Source organism: Pan paniscus, chromosome 7 (genome assembly GCF_029289425.2).
Source record: "Pan paniscus chromosome 7, NHGRI_mPanPan1-v2.0_pri, whole genome shotgun sequence".
NCBI lineage: Eukaryota > Metazoa > Chordata > Mammalia > Primates > Hominidae > Pan > Pan paniscus.
In genome coordinates this window covers 129,603,522-129,627,163 of record NC_073256.2, presented here as the reverse complement: position 1 = coordinate 129,627,163, position 23,642 = coordinate 129,603,522, and the positions used below count along the sequence as shown (strand labels likewise).

At 32.8% G+C, this 23,642-nt stretch overlaps 1 protein-coding gene across 2 annotated transcripts in view; it reads left to right on the top strand.

Moving 5' to 3' along the window:
* The window catches only part of CSMD3 (CUB and Sushi multiple domains 3), a 1,211,357-nt gene that overhangs the window by 1,176,808 nt on the left and 10,907 nt on the right, over positions 1-23,642 (top strand). For both annotated transcript variants that reach the window (XM_003823338.5, XM_034966508.3), the window contains 7 exons: positions 2,030-2,203; positions 3,128-3,201; positions 10,302-10,413; positions 12,852-13,031; positions 15,631-15,696; positions 20,096-20,254; positions 22,964-23,076. In XM_003823338.5, coding sequence (XP_003823386.3) covers positions 2,030-2,203; positions 3,128-3,201; positions 10,302-10,413; positions 12,852-13,031; positions 15,631-15,696; positions 20,096-20,254; positions 22,964-23,076 — 878 coding nt within the window. The remainder of the gene's footprint in view (positions 1-2,029; positions 2,204-3,127; positions 3,202-10,301; positions 10,414-12,851; positions 13,032-15,630; positions 15,697-20,095; positions 20,255-22,963; positions 23,077-23,642) is intronic.

The following is a 23,642-nucleotide window of genomic DNA, read 5'->3' as shown; positions in this document are numbered from 1 at the left end:
TACACATTGGTTTTGTATCCTGAGACTTTGCTGAAGTTGCTTATCAGCTTAAGGAGATTTTGGGCTGAGATGGTGGGGTTTTCTAAATATACAATCACATCATCTGCAAACAGAGACAATTTGACTTCCTGTCTTCCTATTTGAATACCCTTATTTATTTATCTTGCCTGATCACCCTGGACAGAACTTCCAATACTTGTTTTTATATTTAGCCAGCATTTGGTTGAATGGGAGTGGTGAGAGAGAGCATGCTTGTCTTGTGCCAGTTTTCAAAGGGAATGCTTCCAGTTTTTGCCCATTCAGTATGATATTGGCTGTGGGTTTGTTATAAATAGCTGTTAATGATTATTTTCATTTTAATTATTTTTTAAAAGTTTTAAATGCTACTAAAAGGAGGTTTAAAAATCCAAGTTTATTGTGTAGTCTTGAATTTCAGGGAAGGTTTTATTTGGACATTAAGGCCAAGATTATGGTAGTCTATAATTAAGGTATACATGCGTTCCAGATGGCTCGGGCATGCCAAGTTTATTCCCGTTGTTGTGGTCAATCTCTTGTACATTTAGAATCCCCTTTCACTCTCAAAAGTTTCTCAGTTTGGATGATGCATTTTATGGACACCCAACCTATAATCCTCCTAAGGCAACATTTATACTTAAAAGCATTTTGTTGTTGCTGTTTGTTTGCTTCAGAGGGAAGTAAGCTTTCAGGTGCTTAATCTGAACATTTGAAAATCGAGTACATTTGAAAATGGTTAAATTTATAAATTATATGTTATGTATTTTCTTTGCCACAATAAAAACATTGAAAGCATTTGATAAAGGTGCATTTGCCTGTGTTGTCTGATATATTTGAAATCATTTGCTTTCATTCCCCATTACACTTCTTCATGCTCACTCTGCTCCAGCCACACAGGCCTCCTAATCTTCCTCTAGAAAGCTAGCCATGCCCCAGCAGAGGGCTTTGGCAGTGCTGTTTACTCTACCTAGAATGCCCTTCCTTAGGACTTCATCATGGCTAAGTATTTTGTTTCCCTAAATCTTTTCTCAGTGAGAGACACCTTTGCCACCTTATTTAAGATCTTCTCCCACCTCCTAACACACACCACCACACATACATACAGGCTTGATCTCTTTTGTCTGAATGATTTTTTTTTTCCCACGGGACTTACCACTTTTTCACATACTACCTTTTCTTAAACTTGCTAATTATGTTTATTGTTTGTTCACTTCCCTCACAAATGCATAAACCCTATAAAAGCAGATTTCCTACAGTATTTGTTTACTGACATGTTCAAGTGCCCCAAACCACCTAGAATAATGTTTTTCTTTAGTAATTAATAAATGTATGTTGAATGGAATAATCTAATCAAAATTTTTAGAAAGCCTGTCACGTTGATCTTTCCAGTGCTTGTTGTAGAACATTGACATTCCATAGTTTTGCATAGATTTAGATTCTGATGGCCTTCTTTTCTTTTAAAAAATGCTTTAAAAATACCGACAGTATTTTGGAGAGGAAGGCAATAAGTTTCTGGTATATGTGCTTCGAGTATTCAAAGTATTCAGGGTACAATAAAACAAATAACCAGAGCTTTTTATATACATGTAAAAGGGCACTGCAATCTGTAGCGTGCAGCCTGGAACATTATGGGTTGGTTCTTTTTGACAGGGACACCTATGAGTCACCTACTTTTTCAAGGCTATACTCCACCTTGGCAGCCAACAAGTCCAAATATGTGGTTTGATTTTGGTCAATACAAAACAACAAAAGTACAAAAATTCTTTCTTTATTAAGGTAGCTTACTAAGTGGAAAACATCGAAATCAAGCTAATTTTTAAATATTATACTGAGTTTTCAATTCAGTATTTATCTGCACATAAGCTAAAAAATAAATTTTTTCATTGGGATAGCTTTATCATGAATAATATATCTCTTTAGTACAATATTCAAATTAATTGTCACCATTTTTCTAAACTGTGTACTCTGCTGAATACTAAATCTTTGATATAAGCGTCTTTCTTTTCATTTCCAGCAAAGTTTTGTGGTGACCCTGGTATACCTGCCCAAGGAAAAAGAGAAGGCAAAAGCTTTATATACCAGTCAGAGATTTCATTCAGCTGCAATTCTCCTTTCATATTAGTGGGATCAAGCACCAGAATATGTCAAGCAGATGGCACTTGGAGTGGTTCATCACCTCACTGCATAGGTAATATTAATTAAAGGCTGATGGCACAGTAACTGTGTAATTAATAGGGGTGACATTTAATGGTTTTCTTTATCCTATAACCTATAGTTGGCTAAATATAAAAACAAGTGTAAAATATAGAAGCAATTAGAAGGCACTGGAAATGAATATTGGTAGAAAATACAACATTAATTTTAGCACTTTAAACTTCCAGAAGAAACACTTGAAATAATTTTGTTGTATATCAGTAAAATGAAAAATAAAAATACTTTCAGGTAGTGACATTATTAAGTACTAACATTTTACTTAGATTTTTATAGTTAATAAAGAATCTTCATATGAAATTAGATTTGCTCCAAAAATATCTAAAAGTTATATTGATTTCAAAATGATTGTAACTATATTTCTGTAATCCTAAAATTAATGCCATATTTGGTAAACTAACCAAATAATCTGTCATTCAAATAAACCGACACATCTACCTACCATTATTATGCCTGAATATCCTATGGGTGTCAGTAAAATCCAAATTATCAAGTCCTGTTTCTGGGAAAATCTGTTATTTCTTCAAAGAAATATTACCCTACCCCAAATCGTAGTTTAGCAAGGTCTTTGGACAAATGTTATATGCATGTACACTGCTTTCATATCCTTTATCTTTCCTTAATTTTACATCCACAGAGCTAGTTGAATGTCAAGTGCTTTTATATCGGAAGGGTTCAAAGTTCAAGAATTTCATAATTCATATCAAATGGAGTCTACCTGACTTTCTTGCTTCAAGATTAACAGGCTTCTGTCCATGGAGAGATGTTATTACATTTACATTATTTATTATTTCCTAGATCATTTGTACCAAACCCCAGATTATTTAAAATTGTTTTCTGTGAGAGAACTATATCTATTGTAAATTTTAAAGGACTAATATCTTTTTAATCTTCATTTTAGAGCCCACCCGAACCTCTTGTGAAAACCCAGGTGTGCCTCGGCATGGATCTCAGAACAATACATTCGGATTTCAAGTGGGTACTTTAGCTATGTCCACTTAGCATCATATTAGGTCAGAATGCGTCTTTGGTTCATATGCATATAATCTTGTTGACATAACAAAAAGTCATGTTCTATCTGCATTTATAAACACATAAAAAGGGTAACAGACAACAAAAGAGTGGAAGTAAAGGAAATTAGAAAAAAATATTTTTAATAAAATTGCCTAACTGGAACATAAAAATAAATTAAAACAAAAAGCAAAAAATAGCAGTGAGCATAGGAAAAATCCATAAGCATTAGAGAGTTATATACAAAACAGTAAGGGTGAGGGAGTAAATGAGTAAACTCTACAGGAAGATATGGGGACAGTGAAGAAAAGTAAAGATAAAAGAGTTTAAAGGAGAGACTTCTGAGACAAACAGCAAATATATAAAAATGCGGGTTATTCAATAAAGCACTAATTGTGTATATGGCCTTGCTGTCAGTGTTTAAAATGGTGGGAAATTGCTGAAAAATAACCAGAACCTGTTGCTATACAACACATAGTTGAATTGTTATATTAGAATTCTTTGGCATGCCCAGTCATGTGTGGCTGACTTTCTTGTTCTCTTTTAGGTAGAGAGTCAGCAACTTTTCAGTTACAAAAGATCCAAGGGGAGCCAAAGTGCATACTGATTCCAAACAGAAGTAGCCAATTTACACATTACCCAATTGCCCTGTGTTGCCGGGTTTTGTAAATTGTGCTATTCTGTGTGAAATTCAGCGTGAACCTGAAGACCATCCATTTCTAAAGGAAGGGCTCATCTAAAGGGCCATATTTTGTTATTAAAAATAGTTTCCATTTATCTACAGTTCAGGCACAGTATGAACATTGATTTGATAGCATTTCCAATTCTGATTTCCTTCAGTCCTGTTCCAGATAATACAAAAGTGTAAAAATGAGTCTGTCTCCATTATATTGGTGTTTTTAGAGAACTTTAGATTAATATCTCCATAAAAGGTTTTATCAATTGATCTAAATCCTGAAAAATGGGCAACTAGCTGCACAGCACTAGTCCTCATCATATGTACAAAGAAACTGAAACAGAATGTGACTTGCTTTGTTCGCAGATCAAGTTGGTGACATATTCTAACAGAATACAAAATTGTGATGTTAGTATCTGTGTACTAAATCAGGCTGATTTTCTAAAGAATATGAGTTTTTTTAGTAAATATTATTTGAGATATTGGAAATGAGAATGATTAACGTGGAGTTTAAAACAGTCATCCAACAAAATGAAGAGAATCACTAACTCTGCTTTCTAAGGATTCTATTATAATCATTGAAAAATGCTGTAACAAAGTTAACCTAACCCTGAATTTATGTTATTTGGGGTAATAAACAGGTATTAAATCATTATATTCTATATGAATAAATATAAATAGACTAGATTCCAAATATGGTAAAGTCTACTTATATACAATTATATAACTATCTATTAAAATTAAATGTATTTTGTGTCTTACATTAGGGAGATTGGCTTTCTTACATGCATATGGCAGGTATGAATGTGTGTATATATATATATATATATATATACACACACACACATACTAAATCTGTTAACTAAATCTGTAAAGATCTAACACAATAAATAGTTATATAATTCTAATTATACTAATTTATTGATGAATTCCAAATGAATATGGTTTTATATGCAAAAGGCATCTTGAGCCATTGAGAAAAACGATTGCTTGCAAGTAACAAAAAAACTGTTTGGAGCTATTTAAAGCCTAAAGGCATTACTGTGCAGGTATGTCCAGACTCCCAAAGAAAGAATCCAGGTGAGACTCATCAAGCCCAGAGTGTAGGTACTGGCTTCAAGTACTCAGTTTTTTATACTACTTTCTGTTTATCTACTTCATATTTTCTCCCCGCAGATTGGCCATATGGCCAAGAGTGAATCATTTCTATTTACATCTCAGCTACATACAGAAAGTGATCATCTCAATCTCAATTCCAGATTTCCAAGGAGAATCAGAATGTCCCAACTTTCGTATTTATGTTGGTTTCATTAGGTGGCCGGTAGTGAGTTATGACGCAAAATCACAGCTGTTAGGAAGCCCATTTTTGGGAAGAGCAAGAGAAAGTTATGAACTACAGAGGCACTCAGATCATTTTCTTAGTTTTCTCTTTAATATGTTCATTTGTTCACTCTCTTTTTCTTTATAGATTTATATAGTAGATTTTGGGACATCAATAATTATTAACATACAAAAATATATCACTCATTGCTAGAGATGATGAAAACTCTATCATTGAAAAAAGTATTCAACATAATTTGTCTTTTTATTAAAATATTGTAAATTGGAATAATTTTACTAAAAATAGATTGATAGTGAAGAGAATAGCTGTCAAAATAATTGATGCAACATCAGGATTAACCATGGAGTAAATGACAAGCACACATACACACTGCTGTATCACTTGTTAAACTGAGCTCTGGGCAATGGAAAGTACATTATTTGGATTTAGGGCTTGTTACATAAAGTTATTATAAATATGAAAAGTTTTTAATCCGGCTCTTTAGATATTTAGCCTCAAGATATTTAACCATAAAATATTTAACCCTACCAAACTAACCATAGTGATTATATATGATTTTCAGTTTGTAATTGAAATTAGTATCTTAGTATATTGAATGAGGTAAATATATGTTTCATAGTGTTTTATTACCTTAAATGATAAACACAGTGGCATGAATTCTGAAAGTAAAAAAAAATTACTTTCAATTAAAATCTTCTTGTTTTGAATATAAATAATAATAATTAAACTTTTCTTGAACCAGGAAGCCTAGGACCAAAGTTAATGCTCGGTCAGCATAAATTACTTGCATCTTAAGCACATCTGTTATACCTTCATTTTTTATGATCTTGCCTTTCTGTGTCAATTTTATTTATTTTAATTTACATATATCTTTTGTTAGAAGCTACCTCAATTTTTCTTGAGTAAAATGTTTTGTATAAATACATAATGAAAAACGTAAATTTATTTTTAAAAAATATATATTGCAAAGGAAGCATATACGTTTTTGAGACCTTAATAATAAATAAATTTTGAAAGTTCTTAAGACCCATGCTGGATACTCCAGTTAAACAAACATGTGATATTAGAAGTCAGATTCAAATAAATGCATTGATGAAAATTCTAGCACGCCAAGTGTTATTTGCCATGAAATCTCATGGAAGGGAAAATAGAGCTTATTGAGAATGTTCAAAATGTATACAAAATGTCTATTAATCCTATTATTTGCTATATAAATTTTATGATTTAGGAACTAAGATATAACATTTAAAATAGGAGAATACGGTGTTAAAGAACATAAGTGATGTTTACTGATTAAACATGTCTTAAAATTCTATAATGCATTTATACACAACATGGTACTTTAAATCAATTTAAAGTGATTTTTATTTAAACATTGGTTGCAATTAAAACTTGATATGGATTGTTTTTAATTCTTGTTATAAAAACTTTCAATATTATTGCAATGTTTGATATACAAATAATACTTTTTATTCGTAAATATTGGTGAAAAAACTGTACATAAGTTATTTTTCCAAGAATTTTTTGAATTTGATAATATAAATTTTTAGAATGTTGTTGCCTATTTTTCTACAAATAAGCAAATTATACTATGCATGTTGGAAGTTGTTCAGTCAGAAGGATATATCAAATTGGGAAAGGATAAAGAACTATTTAAAATACACTATTAAGTGGGTTCATCACTGACAAAATTATTTATTAATGCACTGATATTTAGAGAAAATTTTGTTGATTTGACTATAACAAGTGCTGGATAAACAATTTAACCAATTATTAAATCTATAAATATTTATTAGATATTAGGTATAAGTGTTTATGAATTTGACAAAAATCTTATTAGATATGTTGGTGATACACAGAAAAATATTAAAACAGATTTTATTTTAATTCTATAATATTTGGTTAATATTTAAAGCAGTTGTTATAATGACTTTGAAAAGCTTACGGGATTGAGGAAAAATGTCTTACAAGTAAAAACAAAGTGTATGTAGTCCAACATATTTCTTATACCTGACCAATATAAAGGTTTGATGAAATAACCCAAATATACCCTTCAAAGAACAAACAGAATGATCTAACCTTATGTTATCCAAAGTATAGAGGTGATATCACTGCATTTTAAGAACTGATAGACGTTAAATATTCTAAAGTTAAGTAATCAAGTAATTTTATATCATTTTGTCCCCATTCCTTCCATTGCTCCAACATTTTCAAATCACATTTTTAAGCTCAAGGTGCACAAGGATGAGTACACAGTCTCCGGCCTAGAAAGGCTAACATTTCTAACAGAGATGGTTTTTCTAATTTCTTGCTGCAGGGAAGGGTTTCTACAGATGATGGCTGAGCTAATTCTTTTAGTGTAAGAGCTAGGAAAGGAAAGTTGGGAAAGGCATTCCATGCAGTAGGAATAGCATGAAAATATGCATGCATTTCAGGATACAAAAGTTCAATGTTAATTGAACAGAATTTGAGTAAAGTAAGCTGTTAATGATGATGCTAGATAGATTCTCAGTTATGGAGGCCTTTGTCATGTTAGCTCAATGTAACTTTATCCTAATGGGTGAATAATAAGGTCAAACTTTCGTGTTGCACAGATCACTCTGACTTTAAGGCAGAAAGTAAATATAGTGGATCATGAAGTGAGAAATGGAGACAAGTTAGAAGATTATTATAATTGTCTATTGTGTAGTTCTCAAAGTGTAGTGCCTAACCGGCAGCAGCAGTTTCACCTGGGAACTTGTTGGAAATATATATTCATGGACCTACCCCAGATCCACTGAGTACGAAACTCTGGAGGGGGGTACTCAGCTATCACTGTTTTCATAAAGTCCTTTTGGTGATTGTGATGTCTGCTAAAGTGAGAACCAAAGCCTATGGAAAAGATATTGGGGAGTAAAACTGGATGTAAACTGGAGAAAAAAAGAAGACGATACTTTGAAAAGGATTTAGAAGGTAAAATTGCCAGTTTTGGTGGTGAAGTGAATGAAGGGAAAATTTATTAGGGACAAGTGACACTTTTAACTGGGTTCTAACCTTAAGAAGGATTGCTGGATTGATAGAGATGATGGGTTTTGTAGAACTGGTTTGACTGAAGAATAGAACTGCAAACTGTATATAACATAATCTAGCCCATACTGAAAAATCAAAACCTGTACCACCATTTTGCACAACTTCAGAAAGAATGTGAAAGGCGTGCTCTGGAGCACAAGTCAGGGGACTCTGGTTTTAAGGAATAAAATGCAAATGGTGCTTCTTGGAATCAATCCATGTAACAGCCTAGAGAAAATGGGGCATCCAGGGATAAGAGATCTTCTAGAGGCAAAGGTGAGGGTTCATGGAAGACACAGCATGAGATAACATAAAGAAAAAAGGTTGTTGTCAGATAAAGAATTTTGGAATTTAATATTTCTGGCCTAGTATAGTTCTGGGTAATAATAACAATATGAAAAATGGTGGAATTCAGAGTCTGAAGTTTCAAATGGAATCTTGGTATCAAATTATATCATCTTAAGCTTAGCTTCTTATTGTCCGCTCAAGTGGGGATAGGAATTAAGGGGAAGGCAGAAAACAGGATCTGAGTGATAAGTCCTAAAACTGTGATTGAGCCTTCTCAGACTGCAATTGCTGGAGAAGTACAAAGTGGCAGACCCTAAATATCCCTTATCTCATCCTCCATCTCTAATCATCCAATAAATCTTGTTGATTTTTTTCTTGTGATTGTTTTGAGGAAATGACTTTTTTCCCCAGGCTTACTGCCACAAGTTAGTACAGTTTTTATCCACTCAAATGTAAAATGGCAGTGCCAGCCTCATAATTAGAATTACTGCTATTCTTCTAAATACCATATCCTGCCATTTGAGACCCTTCGGAAACTAATTCTTACTTATGTCTCCAATTTAGTCATCATGCCTATAATTTATTTAAAACTTGAGTGTCATCCTGGGGTGGAGTGGAGTATAAATTCTATTTCATTTAATCCTTAAAACAGATTTCAATACAAATAATATTATCATCATTATTTATAAATGATAAATTAGGTCTCAAAAAGGAGATAGGAGATATGATTTATTCAAGTAATGTGAGATCCAGAATTAAAACTACATGTACATTACTCTGGTGATTTGTTTTCTTGTTTACTATATACCCCTGCTTCCCACTTATCCCAAACCTCTACCTGCCCTGCTCACTTTGTAAACAATAAATGCCAATCAATCTAATATACTCTGTTTTCCCCTAAAGCAAATGATATATATTGTAACCAACATACATTTCTCATCATGTTATTATCTTTTCCATTTTTCTGTAAGTCTTTTGCAAACTTTAGTGTTTATTACCACCACCCAAAGGGCTTGTTAAAACAGATTATTGGTTTTTCTAAACTAACAGTTTCTGATTCAGTGTGTCTGGGGTAAGGCCTCAGAACTGACATTTTTAACAAATTCCTGGGAGACATTGATATTACTGGCCTAGAGACTACATTTTGAAAGCCATTGTCCTAGATATTCTCCTAATTACTATACCCTTAAAAGCTAGTACAAACAGTATATCTTCCATTGTATATTTCCGTTATCACCACCACCTTCAGTAACCACCTTTGTCTCTAATCTCATATTGCATTTTTCACCTTCAATATTTATTTGTTTCTTATGTGGTTAGCTACATTTATTTCCATATCTATTTTTATCAAGCTTCATTTATTTATCTTTATCTAACTATCTATCTCTCTATCTGGTATTCATATGTAGGTTGTTGGATTTTTTGGTGTCTTAAATATTTTCTTCAAATTCCCATGGCAAAAATCTTGGTATCTATGTATGTACTAAGGACCCAACTATTTGATGATGATATATAAACAAATAAAGCCAGGATTTTATTTTTTAGTTTTGAATTTTTCCCATTTTATTTTAAATCAGATTTCAATTATTTTTTTCTTCCAACTTTACCATATGGAATTTCACTTGATAACATTTTCTCACTCAAGCTCTGTTTGTTGCCATATTTGAAGTTGTAGGGGAATATTTTTTTCCTCTCTTTAATTTGCTATAGGTAGGGAGTGTTGTACAGTTCCATTGCAAAAAAGGACACCTTCTCCAAGGGTCTACAACACGCACCTGCCTCCCTGATCTTACGTGGAGTGGGATTCAGCCTGAATGCATACGTAAGTATTATGGATAAGAAATAATGCTATCATGGGTAAGAATTTATATGCATTTTTTCTCCCAAGTATTCAAATACATTTACATCTATATGTGTATCAAATTGACTTTTAGATTAAAAAACATGTTTTATGTATATAATTTTATTACTGTATCATAAACCCATGGCCATTGGGAAGCACTCTCTAAGTAAGTCAGAAAGCACAAGGCACAATTTTGTTCTTTTTGTAAAGACCTTATGTTTAGTTTGGCCTGGTAATTTTAGGTAATGATTAGGTTTTAGTTTATAGATCTGCATCTATCAGTCTGAAGTAATCTAAAATACCCAAGGCACCAATCTAACAGCTTCTAATTTTTAAAAATCGCTTGTGAAAATATTATCTGAGAATCTGGGGAAACTAACATCTATGAAAGGAAATATTCATGGGCACTTGGCCAAAAATTTGAGAACAATTTTAGAATTTCCTTTATATGTTCTCTGATCCTCAGTGGAGAGCACTTGCTATACAGATTAAATAAGAACAAAGCCTGGGGCCACTAAATAACTTTTTCTGACATACAATTAGAAACGAATTCTAGCTGGTCAGCTATTTGGCTTTTCTTCCTCTCCAGTTGCCTTTTAAAAAAATCTCTTCCCTTATCTTTTCAATTGTGTTTCTTGGTGAAAAATGGAAAAAAGTAAGCTGGAGTGGAAACACTTATTAGGATGGTATCTAGCTTTTAGGATTTGCTGAAGCATACACAAGCCCTGTGAATTTACTCTATCCCTGTTCAGAACCGTCCAAATGATTGTGGGGGCACCTAGGGACCAGCAGCTTACTTTAAAGCAGGAGAACACTCCACAGAGATGCCATGTTATGTGCCTCGTTGGCTTATATTTAAATATGGAAAATTCCTTAAAGGAGAATTCCTCAGAATGTGTACTTTAAAACAGCTGTGCGGGCTGTAACTAGGTATTTCATAGTAAACCATTGTTCTTTGATGTCCTCTAGTTGGGATATGATAGTTTAAATAAAGTTAAACAGCGTCTGTCACTGTGAAGCATCTCAAAGTTTCTAATGTGTCCATAACATAGGGCTTAAGATGGCAGTAGAGACAGACTGTAGTTTTCCTTATCAATACTTACTGCATGAGGATTACATTTCACTAACTGCATTATATTAAATATAAACCATTTAGGCCAGGCACGGTGGCTTACGCCTATAATCCTAGCACTTTGGGAGGCCGAGGTGGGCAGATCACTTGAGGTCAGGAGTTCGAGACCAGCCCGGTCACCATGGCGAAACCCATCTCTATTAAAAACATAAAAAATTAGCTGGGTGTGGTGGCAAGTGCCTGTAGTCCCAGCTCCTCAGGAGTCTGAGGCAGGAGAATCACTTGAACCCAGGAGGTGGAGGCTGCAGTGAACTGAGATTATGACACTGTGCTCCAGCCTGGGCAGCGGAGTGAAACTCTTGTCTCAAAAACAACAAAATCAAAAACAAAAAACCATTTAACACAATGTTTAGCACACGGAGTAAAAAAATGTTAGCTATTATTTATACTGTTATGGACCTCCATTAAGAAACAAATGAAAAATATTGTTTTTTTTATTTATCCACAGAACACTTTTTTCAGAGATCACTTTTATGGATGTATATCTATGAACAAATAATTAAAAAATGCTATCTGTTTCAGGGGAAAAATTTCTTGTAGCATATATCTCTGACGGAGAAAGGAATGGTCTTTATAAGACATAAAACCGATGAAATAAGGGGAAGATATGGTGTAATCAAGGTAGAGAATTAGGAGTGGAAGGAAACATGGAGAAAAGGAGAGAGAGTTAGGTGAACAAAATGATACTTCTAGCATACGGATCCAAATATGGCCTGAAAATTCCATATGTAAAAAAATTATTAAAATGTACTTTTATTGGGAAGTATTAATACCAGAGCAATATAATTAGCTGTGGTTTTATTTAACAATAGACAATAGATTTTTAATTTAAAATAAATATAATAAATTTAAAATTTATAAAATAATATTTTCTAAACTCATATAGAAAGCCTGAGCTTGACAAACATTAAAAGGTATCTTACCACAGAACTTCATAGATCCTTTAAAATGCTGGTTTTTGTGACTCTCTGGAATGTGTGACTCTCTAAAATGGTAAAGCATACATTTGTGAGCTTAGTTATTGACAATGTCTTTTTTTTCTCAATTTATTTAACATCTATTAACATCTACTAGTGTTCCACAAATGGTGGATTAGGAAATGCTAAAGTATGAAATCAATAAGTATATTTGCATTGAAACATTTTTGTGATTTATTAGAATAATTATTCTAAGATATACATATATAAAGGCATTGAAGTATATCTAAAATATATTGTGACTCCTGTCTCAAATTTTTCTTAACATATCAATAGAAAATTTACATTGTTCTCTTTTCTTAATATAGCCCACAGCTGTAAACAGCCAGAAACTCCTGCTCATGCAAATGTCATAGGGATGGACCTTCCATCTCATGGGTATACACTGATTTATACCTGTCAGCCTGGCTTCTTCTTAGCAGGTGGAACAGAACATAGAGTGTGTAGATCCGATAACACCTGGACTGGAAAAGTTCCCATTTGTGAAGGTAAGTTTTCTCTATAGAATCTTTTTCACACAAGAGATTGTACTATTGCTTTCCTTCGCTCCAGACAAAAACTCAACTCAAATTAGCATAGGAACAAGGGAAATTTGTTGGCTAACTCCAAGTCTAGGAGTAATGTAAACACTTCTGGATCCAGAGGCATATAAACTTTATGAGTCTATTCATAGCTTTTTTCCCATGAGAATGTTACTTCTTGCCTTAATTCTATCTTCAAGTTCTCTCTTCACATAGGTATATTATTTTTCTAGGGCTTTTATAACAAAGTACCATAGGCTGGGTGGCTTAACATAGTAGGAATTTATTCCTTCACAATTCTGAAGTCCAGAAGTCCAAAATTAAGGTGTCAGCAGGACCTTGTGCCCTCTGTAAGCTCTAAGCAGAAACCATTCTTTGCCTCTTCCTATCTTCTCATAGCTTCTGACAATCCTGGGTATTCATTGGCTCCTAGCCTTACTCCAATTTCTACCCCATTTCAATATGGCCTTCTTTTCTGTGTATCTTTGTCTGGCCTCTCCTCTTCTTATGAGGATACCAGTCCTTGTATTTGGGGTTCAGCCTAAAATCAGGATTATTTTATCCCAAGATCTCTAGTTAATTACATTTGCAAAGACCTTCTTTCCAAATAAGGTCATGGAGGTACCAGGTGAACATAAATTATGTGGGTACACTATTCATTAGAGTACGGAAAATTGCTACCATAATGCCTAGGTTACTCAGCCAGAGTAACCCTAGTAGAAAGAGTCCTTCCCAAAGTTTTGGTCAGGAAAGCACTATCTGGGATTCTGTTTGCCACAATTTTGAATGGAGCCCATCTCCAAATCCATTACTCAGCCAGGGTGATATGGTATTAATATTTGGACCAGATCTGGGTGAAGTGTCCACCCGATTGCTGCTCGGTCAGGACAATTTCCATTTGGAAAAGGGTTATAATGCCAGAAGAAGGAGTAAAGGAACTTTTTCTAGTGTTTTTGGTATGGTCATCAACAAAATCCATTTCCTTATATCCAAAAAACCTATTTGTAAGACCTAATGTTTTATCTAATGCAGCTGTCATAAATGACAATTACTTTCTTTTACTTGAAATGTTTTCATTTTCTTTATCAGAACATTCCTCTGCTATTTTTCTTTCTATTTTTTTTATGATTGAAATCGCTGTAGTATGAGAAGATCTTATTCTTTGGTTTGTTTGCTTGTAATTATCTGCTTCCACTCTCCTGTCCTCCTATCTACCCCTCTTCAACTAGAATATAATCTCATGAGAGACTTCACTCAAAGTGTTTACAACTGTAATTTTAACACAAATCAGTACCTTACATGTGAAAAGCATTCAATAAATATTTGTTGAATGAGTAAATGTTTTACTCCCTCCTAATTCTGAGTATCCATTCTCCATTTCCTTTATACACTGATTGTTTTCTACTTATGATTTTCTAAAGATGCAGTACTTAGCCATCTCTTGTTTTCATCTCGTATTCACTTTCAGTTGATGTCATTCAAACCAATGGCTTCAACAGCTGTCCTTATGTAGATTACTTACAAACTAATATTTCTAGCTTATTTATCTTATTTTAGCTTCACACTTACATATTCAATTGTTTGCTTGATATCTCTAGTGAAATTCTTCAGTAGCATTTCAGTACTCAATACATGCAAAACTAAACTCATACATTTCTTTTATCTATATAGTTTCCCTTTGGTATTCCCTATCTCAGTGATATTACCATCCTATAGTTACACATGAGATCTAGTAATCTCCTTAGATATTTTCCTATCCCTCCAAGTCACCACAATTTCAATAGCTTTTTCGTCTGTTCCCCTTTTTGGTTTATTGTCACTGCTATCATACTCTAACTCAGCATTATCTCTACTGGGACTACTGCAGTGTCTCTCAACTTCTCTAGCCATATCCGTACTTGCTGCTTTCCAGAGTTTTCTTGGTTTTGCAGCCAGAGCAACATTTGCTGAAATCACATCCCTTTACAGTCTTTTAAGACATTACATTGTTCTTAGGATACATAGTTTACAAGGCATTCATGTCATAACTCCTATAATATTCCAGTCACTTCTACATCCTACATGATTTATTTGGTTTTGGACTACCTTTGGTTTTGGTTTAAAACCTGGAAGATTTCACCTTTAAGTCTATCCAATTTCTGGTGACATCTTTAATTATCTCAACAAACTTTGATTTTTAAATGTAAACCCTACCCAAATAGTTTTTGCTTTCTGTCAACAAGAACAACCCTCAGCTCTCAGCTTCCATGTTGGAGGCAACTGTCTCCACTTTGGCTTATGCCTCTAAAATAAGAAATGACATCCCAAGATGATAAAGCAACACAAATGTGCCCCTTATGCCAATAGACTGTAATGGGAATAATTATTGAAATCATTAGTTACATAACGAGTGCTGAGTAGGGGACTGAGATGTTGTGATGAATGGAACATTTTAGAGAAAACTATCTATGTGAAATGTCAGAGAATAAAATGGACAGTGCATCACACTGTGTGTGTGTGTGTGTGTGTGCATGTGTATGTAATTAATTGCATCAACTTTTGTAAACACCTTTATTTCTTTTCATAGCTGGTTCTAAAATATTGGTGAAAGATCCTAGACCTGCACTGGGAACACCCAGCCCAAAGCTAAGTGGTTAGTAATGTCATTTGTTTTTCTAGAGTTCATTATTTCTAAAAATGGTCTACTGTTTTCTTGGCATAGTAACTGTGTATTTAAAAAAATATTTAAGTATAAAAAACTATGACTGTCTTGAATTTGATAATTCACAAGATGTTGAATTTAAAGCAATGTAATACAGTGACATGTTAGTATTCCAAAAGTATTGTTCATAGTTCCGTCTGCTAAAAACATTAAAATTTCCCTTGAAGAGTATCTGTAAATGACTATAGCATAATGGCAATACTGTCATTTAAAGTATTAAAATAAAAATGAGGTCTTATTTAACATTTTTAAATGTATATGTTTTTAAAAGGATCCAAATACACTTGGTATGAGAATAAAGATCAGTAACTTCTAGAAATTGACTAGTTTATTTTAAATTATTTGATTTAAAAAGCAAATTAGAAAACCTAGCACAATCAATAAAAACATAAACTTTAAAGCCCTACAACCTTGATGTATCTCATTTTATATACTTTCTGACTTGTGACCTTGGAAAAATTATTTTATATATCTGAGTCTCCATATCTTTTTCTATCCAAAAGAAATAATAATTAAATAATTATATAATAAGCCTCATGCAAATGAAGTGCAGAGTGCGTAGCCCATAGTAAGGGCTCAATATATGAGTTGCTTTGTATTAGTTTGTTTTCACACTCCTGATAAAGATATACCCAAGACTAGGCAATTTAAAAAGAAAGAGGTTTAAGTGGACTTACAGTTCCACATGGCTGGGGAAGCCTCACTATCATGGAGGAAGGCAAGTAGGAGCAAGTCCTGTCTTACATGGATGGGAGCGGGCAAAGAGATAAAGAGGAAGATGCAAAAGCAGAAGCCCCTGATAAAACCACCAGATCTTGTGAGACTTATTTACTACCAAGAGAACAGTATCCATGATTCAATTATCTCCCACCAGATTCCTCCTACAACATGTGGGAATTATGGGAGTACAATTCAAGTTGAGATTTGGGTGGGGACACAGAGCCAAACCATATCATGCTTATTCAGTATTAGTATTTTGTTTATGTGATACTATTTAAAAGCTGCCAATAAGAGCATAATATCTGACCTTCACCTTGGAAACAGATTTCTCTCAGTTGTATTGGGCCAAGAACTACATTAGGATCTAATTTTAGTGAGGTTTAGAAGTGCTCCATGTACATGCTATAAAAGTGGTGGGACCACCAAGCTCTGTGACTTATACTGATACATTCAACACTTGTCGAAAACATGCTGAATGCCATTGAGGCAATCAAAGAATACATAAAAGTAAGGCAGAGTTTGTTTGCAATGGAGTCAGAAAACCATAATTGTCCATCAATGCCCCAAATTTTCCAAGGGAAATGCTTGATTTGGGACCAGGTGGAAACTCTGAATAATAGCTCCAGCACATCAAATCTGTAAAAAAATTGCTCATATATTAAATAACAAATTAAATTAAACAAATTTTAAAACGCAAAGTTAGTCTTCATAGCTCATATCTGACTAGGATGTGATTAAATTTCAATAAGAAAATATGTAATTTAAAACATTCCTGTATGTTTGGAAATTCAGAGCAAAATTAATAATAAATAACTCATGAATTAAAGAAGACATCAACACAGAAATATATTAGAATGTAGTTATTTTGAAAAATTGAAATATCAAAGCTTGAGGGCTATAAGAAAAGGAAAGTTAAGAGGGAAATTTGTAGCCTTAAATCCTTACATTATTGAAAAGAAAAGCCTCAGAATTAATTAGTTGTGTCCCTATTAAGAGAATATTAAGACTGTAACAGAGTAGCAGGGCAGAAATCAATGTAATAATAAAAACAGGCAACCGCCCAAAACAGTAGAAGAATCTCAACAGAACCAAATGTCGTTCTTTTCAGAAACAAAGTAGAAAAATTTCTGGTAAAAATAACATAACAAAGAAAATGTGAGCATAACTGCATAGAGAGTAGATTAATGAAATTCAAAATATGTTAAGGGAAAACTATCAATAATTATCAACATTTAAAAACATTTACACAAAGCAGACAAATTACTAGAACACTACATCTTACTAGAACTAACTAATAAAAGAAAATGTGAATAATTTTATAGCAAATAAAGAACTGGTTAAAATTATTTCCACAAAGAAAATGAGGTCTATGTGGCCCTACTGGTAAGTTCCACCACATTTTAAAGGAACAGAATGGATCTTTCAAGTTTTATAAAAACTCTTCTGGACAATAAAATTCATTCTCTAGGCTCAACATAGCTCTAATAACTCAGATAAAGATATTATAAAGGGAGAAAAATTTCAGGCCCATTTGACTCAGGATTATAAATGAGAAAATCTTACATAAAATCTTAGCAAATCAAATTCAACATTGTAGTAAAGATAACCCATGCGAAAAGGAAAACTTCAGCTGAATTAAATTTAAAGGAGTTTAATTGAACAATGAACAATTTGTGAATCAAGCAGACCCCAGAATCACAGCAGATTCAGAGAGACTCCAGGGATGCCTCGTGGTCAGAACAAATTTATACACAAAGAAAGGGAAGTGACGTACAGAAATCAGAAGGGAGAGACAGAAACAACTAGATTGGTTACAGTTCTGTGTTTGCCTTATTTGAACACATTTTGAACACTCAGCAGTGTACGAGTAGTAGAAGTACAGCTGCTGGGATTGGCCAAGGCTCAGCTATTGTTACAGGTGCATACTCCTAAATTAGGTTTTCAATCTTGTCTACCTATTAAGTTAGATTGAAGTTCATTACAAGGACTCAAATATAGAACTATGGAGTCCTTCTCAGGCCATATTTAGTTTGCTTTAACACCCATCAGAACCAATTTGGATTCTTCATAGCTATGCAGGGATATTTTAGTTTTAAATAATCCTTAAAAGTAATGTATCACATTAAGAGATTAAAGTGCAAAAAATTATGATAATTGCAATATTTGCAAAGAAAGTATTTGATCAAATTCAACACTTATAATTTTTAAATTATAAATTTAAAAATTTATAATTTTTAAATTATAAATTTAAAAATTTATAATTTTTAAAAATTCTTAACAAACTCTAAATTTTAGTAAAATTATTTATAAAAATTATATGGCAAATAGCATGTTATATGAGAAAACATTCAGCAGTATTTCATTTAAAATCATGAATGAGACACAGTGATTACATTACTCCAAAGTGATAAGAATGGAAGTTGGCAGTGGTATCAAAGTAAGGAGCTATATTGCTTATAAATTATCATGGAAATAGAAATTTTAGTTGTTACTGAAATATTCAGTAAAAACTCAACTCTTAGGGTATTTTTATGCTGATCTGCCACAGTGGTTTTGCTTTCTTGGTTTAATAGAATTCAGGGAATACACAGCTTGTAATGGCAATCCCTGTGATCTGACTGGTAAGAAGTGTGATACATGCATATATCAGATGAAAAATCATCAATAACTTGTTAGACAAATTTAAAAAAGGACTTTTTCCTAAATGCACTTCATTCAGTCATTCATCCAAAGAAGGTTGGGTACCTTGGATAGCTGATTTCTAGGGATGTGCTGTGCTGTGAGGTATAGGATTAATCCTATACCTCAGCTTCTCTCAGCTGCTGCCCAGGAGCTGTGTAGACTTTGACATAACCAATTTATATAACTTTAAATTACATAAATAATTTATATAAATACAATAAGTCTTTTTGGCTAGTATCTAAAATAGTGTTTTTTCTTTAGATGAAAATTTTATAAGCTTTAGAATGTTCTTTGATTCTACCACAATTCATCTCTCATCCTTGAGAGTCCAACAATACTAGTGACAATTTCTAAAAATACCTGTATACCTCAAAGCTGTCAATATGGTGCAGCCCTGTTCTTCTTCAGGAGCATCTGTTATTAGAAGAACTAAACTCAGTATTCTGTAAGGGGGAACACAGAAGCACTGTCTCATGATAATTTTGCAGGACCTTTCTCTTTGCTATTCCTCTTAAAACTATTCCCACTGCTGGAAAAAAAGCAGGCCTCTTGGGACTTGGGTATAGTTTTACTGCCATGGTGCTGTGAAATCATTTTATTTTCCTTCAGAAAGAAATATATTGCTTAAAAGACCAAAGATAAGTGAAGTTTATATTTACCTGGGTTCTAAAAATAAACCTAATATCTTTAACTGGTGTTTTCTATTTCTCTCTTCTCGATAACATATGAACAAATCTAGATTATTACAATGTGGATTTATTCTAAAAAATGGAAACATTTTTGTATGAATAATTAATTTTGTAACACACATTCAACATTATTGTGTATTTAGCAATACAACATTATTCAATAAACTAATACTCTATTTAATGCTTATATTTATATGGCATTGTAAAATTAATGTGTAGTATATTTAATCTATTCACAGTTCCTGATGATGTATTTGCCCAAAATTATATATGGAAAGGCTCTTACAATTTCAAAGGAAGGAAACAACCCATGACCTTGACAGTTACTAGTTTCAATGCTTCCACTGGGAGAGTTAATGCAACACTGAGCAATAGCAACATGGAGCTGCTACTTTCAGGTATCGCAATAAAAACAGCAGCGAAATATACCTTCATGACTTTATTTCTATTATGATTTCATCATTTTTAGTAATACTTTTTATATGGTGAAATGTTTATTTTGATACATTTGCTTTTGATGACATTCATATTCACTCAGAACCAAGGTTTTCTGGTTTTTGGATTGATGAATGAATATTACTACAGAAATATAAAACTAGTTTTAAAATAAGTTATTTAAATAATTTTTGGTAGCTAGAATTAGATGTCATATATTAGATCATAACATTTAATTTAGGTATGAATACAACTAAATCTTTCTCTATTCTCATAAAACCACGGAGACCAAATCATAGATTTCTCAACTATTCTGTGGCCACAAAACTATTTCTTCAAATGACCATGTTTATAGATGGACATCCAATATTTAAGACAAATAAAGATAGAGCTACACTTGTTTAAATAGGCATAAGGGAACCAAAACCTGGTCAATCTTCTTAAGTTTCTGTTTTCTGTGTCCAGTACACACATCTCTCATTATCTTTGATTGCACTGGTTTTCCTAACACTCAGATATTCTCTCACAAGTCACCTCCTCAAGCAATACTCCCAATGACCTGACCTAAAGGAACCTTTGTATTACAAATGCTGTCAGACATATTCTTAGTTTTAGGCAGCCTTACCCTGTTTTTTTCTTTACAATATTTGAAATTATATTTGTTATATTTATTATTCATTATGTGTCTATATTCTAACAATATAAAATAAATTCTAAGAAAGCTCTTTGCCTTCCAACTTAATATTGTATTCCCAGAGGCTAGCAGAACATCTGAAACAAAATAGGCCTCAATAAATATTTTCAAATTAATGCATTTGAATCATCATTGCTCTCATTTTTTAAAATGAGGCACTATGATATTTGATATTGCAAATATGAAATATAAACTGTAAAATTCTTGTCTGTGTAGATATAACCCATACAAATATTAATAATGAAATAATTTGTGCTGTAAAAAATGGAAAATAAAATTATATTCATTGATTTTATAAATTTTAGAATGAATTTTGAGTGTCATTCTTATTATTGAATGATCCTCCGTTAAACACAAAGTAAAAATATTAGAAGTTAATATGTAGTATAATTTTAAAAATACATATAATTACCTTATATTAATCAAAAGAAGCTTTAAATGAATGAGACAAATACATTTAAATTGTGACTAATGCTTTATTTAACTTTGATGTGTTAACAAAGTTTTTCTTTATTTTCTATAAAAGAGCCTAAAATAAATGTATACTTATTCTAATCTAGATAAACTCAAGAGTTTTCTATATATATGGAAAGACAAAGAATTAGATTAATTTGCTTTCACTTACTGTCTCCATATAAACCAATTGTAGCAATTTTTCAGCAATATTATTATCGATTACTATTATATCTTCCTCCTATTGATTATAATTTACCTTAGCACCTATGTCTCATTATCTTTTCATTTCCTGCGTATTATGGTGCCCTATTACATAGGTGAACAATTAAGTTAGAATGAATGCAGTCAAGTTTTAAACAACGGTTAATCAGATTTTTTCTTAGATCCTATTTTCTGTTATTTCCCTAAACAATTTTTTCACTCCAGCTTACTGCTACCCTTAGAACACTTACCATGTAAAAATCATTGTATATATTTTTGCTTCTCTTCCTTATGTCATTGCTTGTATTTACCTTCCCAAACTAAAAATCCTACTTTATTTTTAAGAACCAGTTCAAATGCTGTTTTTTTTTTTTGGTTGCTGTTGTTTTGTTTTTTTGTTTGTTTGTTTGTTTGTTGAGGCAGAGTCTTGCTCTGTCACCTAGTCTGGAGTGCAGTGGTGCTATCTCGGCTCACTGCAACCTCCGGCTCCTGGGCTCAAGCCATCCTCCCACCTCAGCCTCCTGAGCAGCTGGGACTACAGGTGCGTGCCACCATGGCTGGCTAATTTTTTAAAGTATTTTTTGTAAAGATGGGGTTTTGCCGTGTTGCTTAGGCTGGTCTGGAACTCCTAAGCTCATACTTTTGGATTCAGGCCATCTGTCCGCCTTGGCTTCCCAAAGTGCTGGGATTACAGGTATGAGCCACCATGCTTGGCCCTCCAGTGCTTTTCCTTGATAACTATTCCTTGATCATTCCAGTGTGAAATGATCTCTCTCTGGCTTTTAATTTATCACATTCTCTCATGTGTTTGATTTAGCTGTGTACCTTACTTATACTTCCTACTTTGTTGGAAATTATTAAAAACAAGAACAATATATATTCATCTTTGTGGCTCAAGCAGCACCTAGAATACTGTTTTTCACTGAGTTGGCACCTAATTTGTTATTAAGGAAAATATCAGGAATTTTAACACTGGATTTGTATGCTTGAAAATTTTAGAATCTGATTGTGGAAAGAAATCATTTTGTTTTCAATATCATGGAATGATGTTATTAAGAACACTAGTGCTTAATTGTGATAGCATAGGTAATTTAAACCCCACAACTAAGAAATAAGTTGAGGATTTCAGAAGACAGATAAATCAATGTATATTACAGGGTTTGCAAAGAGCATTATAGGTTAAGCCATCCTTGACTTGCCCTTGTTTTATTTCTTTTTTTATTACATATCTTACATAATCTATTTAAGGAATGATAAATAATAAAATGAAGTATAACTATTTACAAAGTTAAGTAGACTAAAATGTCCTTGCATTTTACAGGGGTATATAAAAGCCAGGAAGCTCGCCTAATGTTACGTATATATCTTATTAAAGTACCTGCTCATGCTTCTGTGAAGAAAATGAAGGAAGAAAATTGGGCAATGGATGGCTTTGTAAGTATGGTTATTTTAACATCTGCTGCTGATTTTAATGATAAATTTGTAGCTTGTCCAGGAAAGGAGAGTTTTCTAAATTTAGCTAATTATGAATACATACACATCCATATATATTAGTAAATATAAATATTTAGTATTCTAAAGTACAAGCCTAGGAATACTGGATTCTGATGTGTTTTGCTTATTTTTGTCGTGTGTGTGTCTGTGTGGTGGTGGGGTGTATGTGTGTGTGGGGGAGGGTATGGGTGGATGTGGGTGTGTGTATGTGTGTATGAGTGCTGATCTGCATTTAGTTTTTCACTGATTTCATCAAATATATTCCATCTACAATAAGCACTGTGATAAATAAATCTGGATAAAATATAATTCAATCTTTGGAACCACTACTACTTAAGGAATATGCAACATATTTACAAAGTACATCAGAAAATTAAATACTCCCATTATATTGAAGCATGAATTTAGACTATTTTATATATAAAGTCCATGAAAAGGAACTTATGTGAGCTGCTTCCTGTGGGGAGATAGTTACTGTAGCTTCACCATGGAGTCACTCCTGTTAA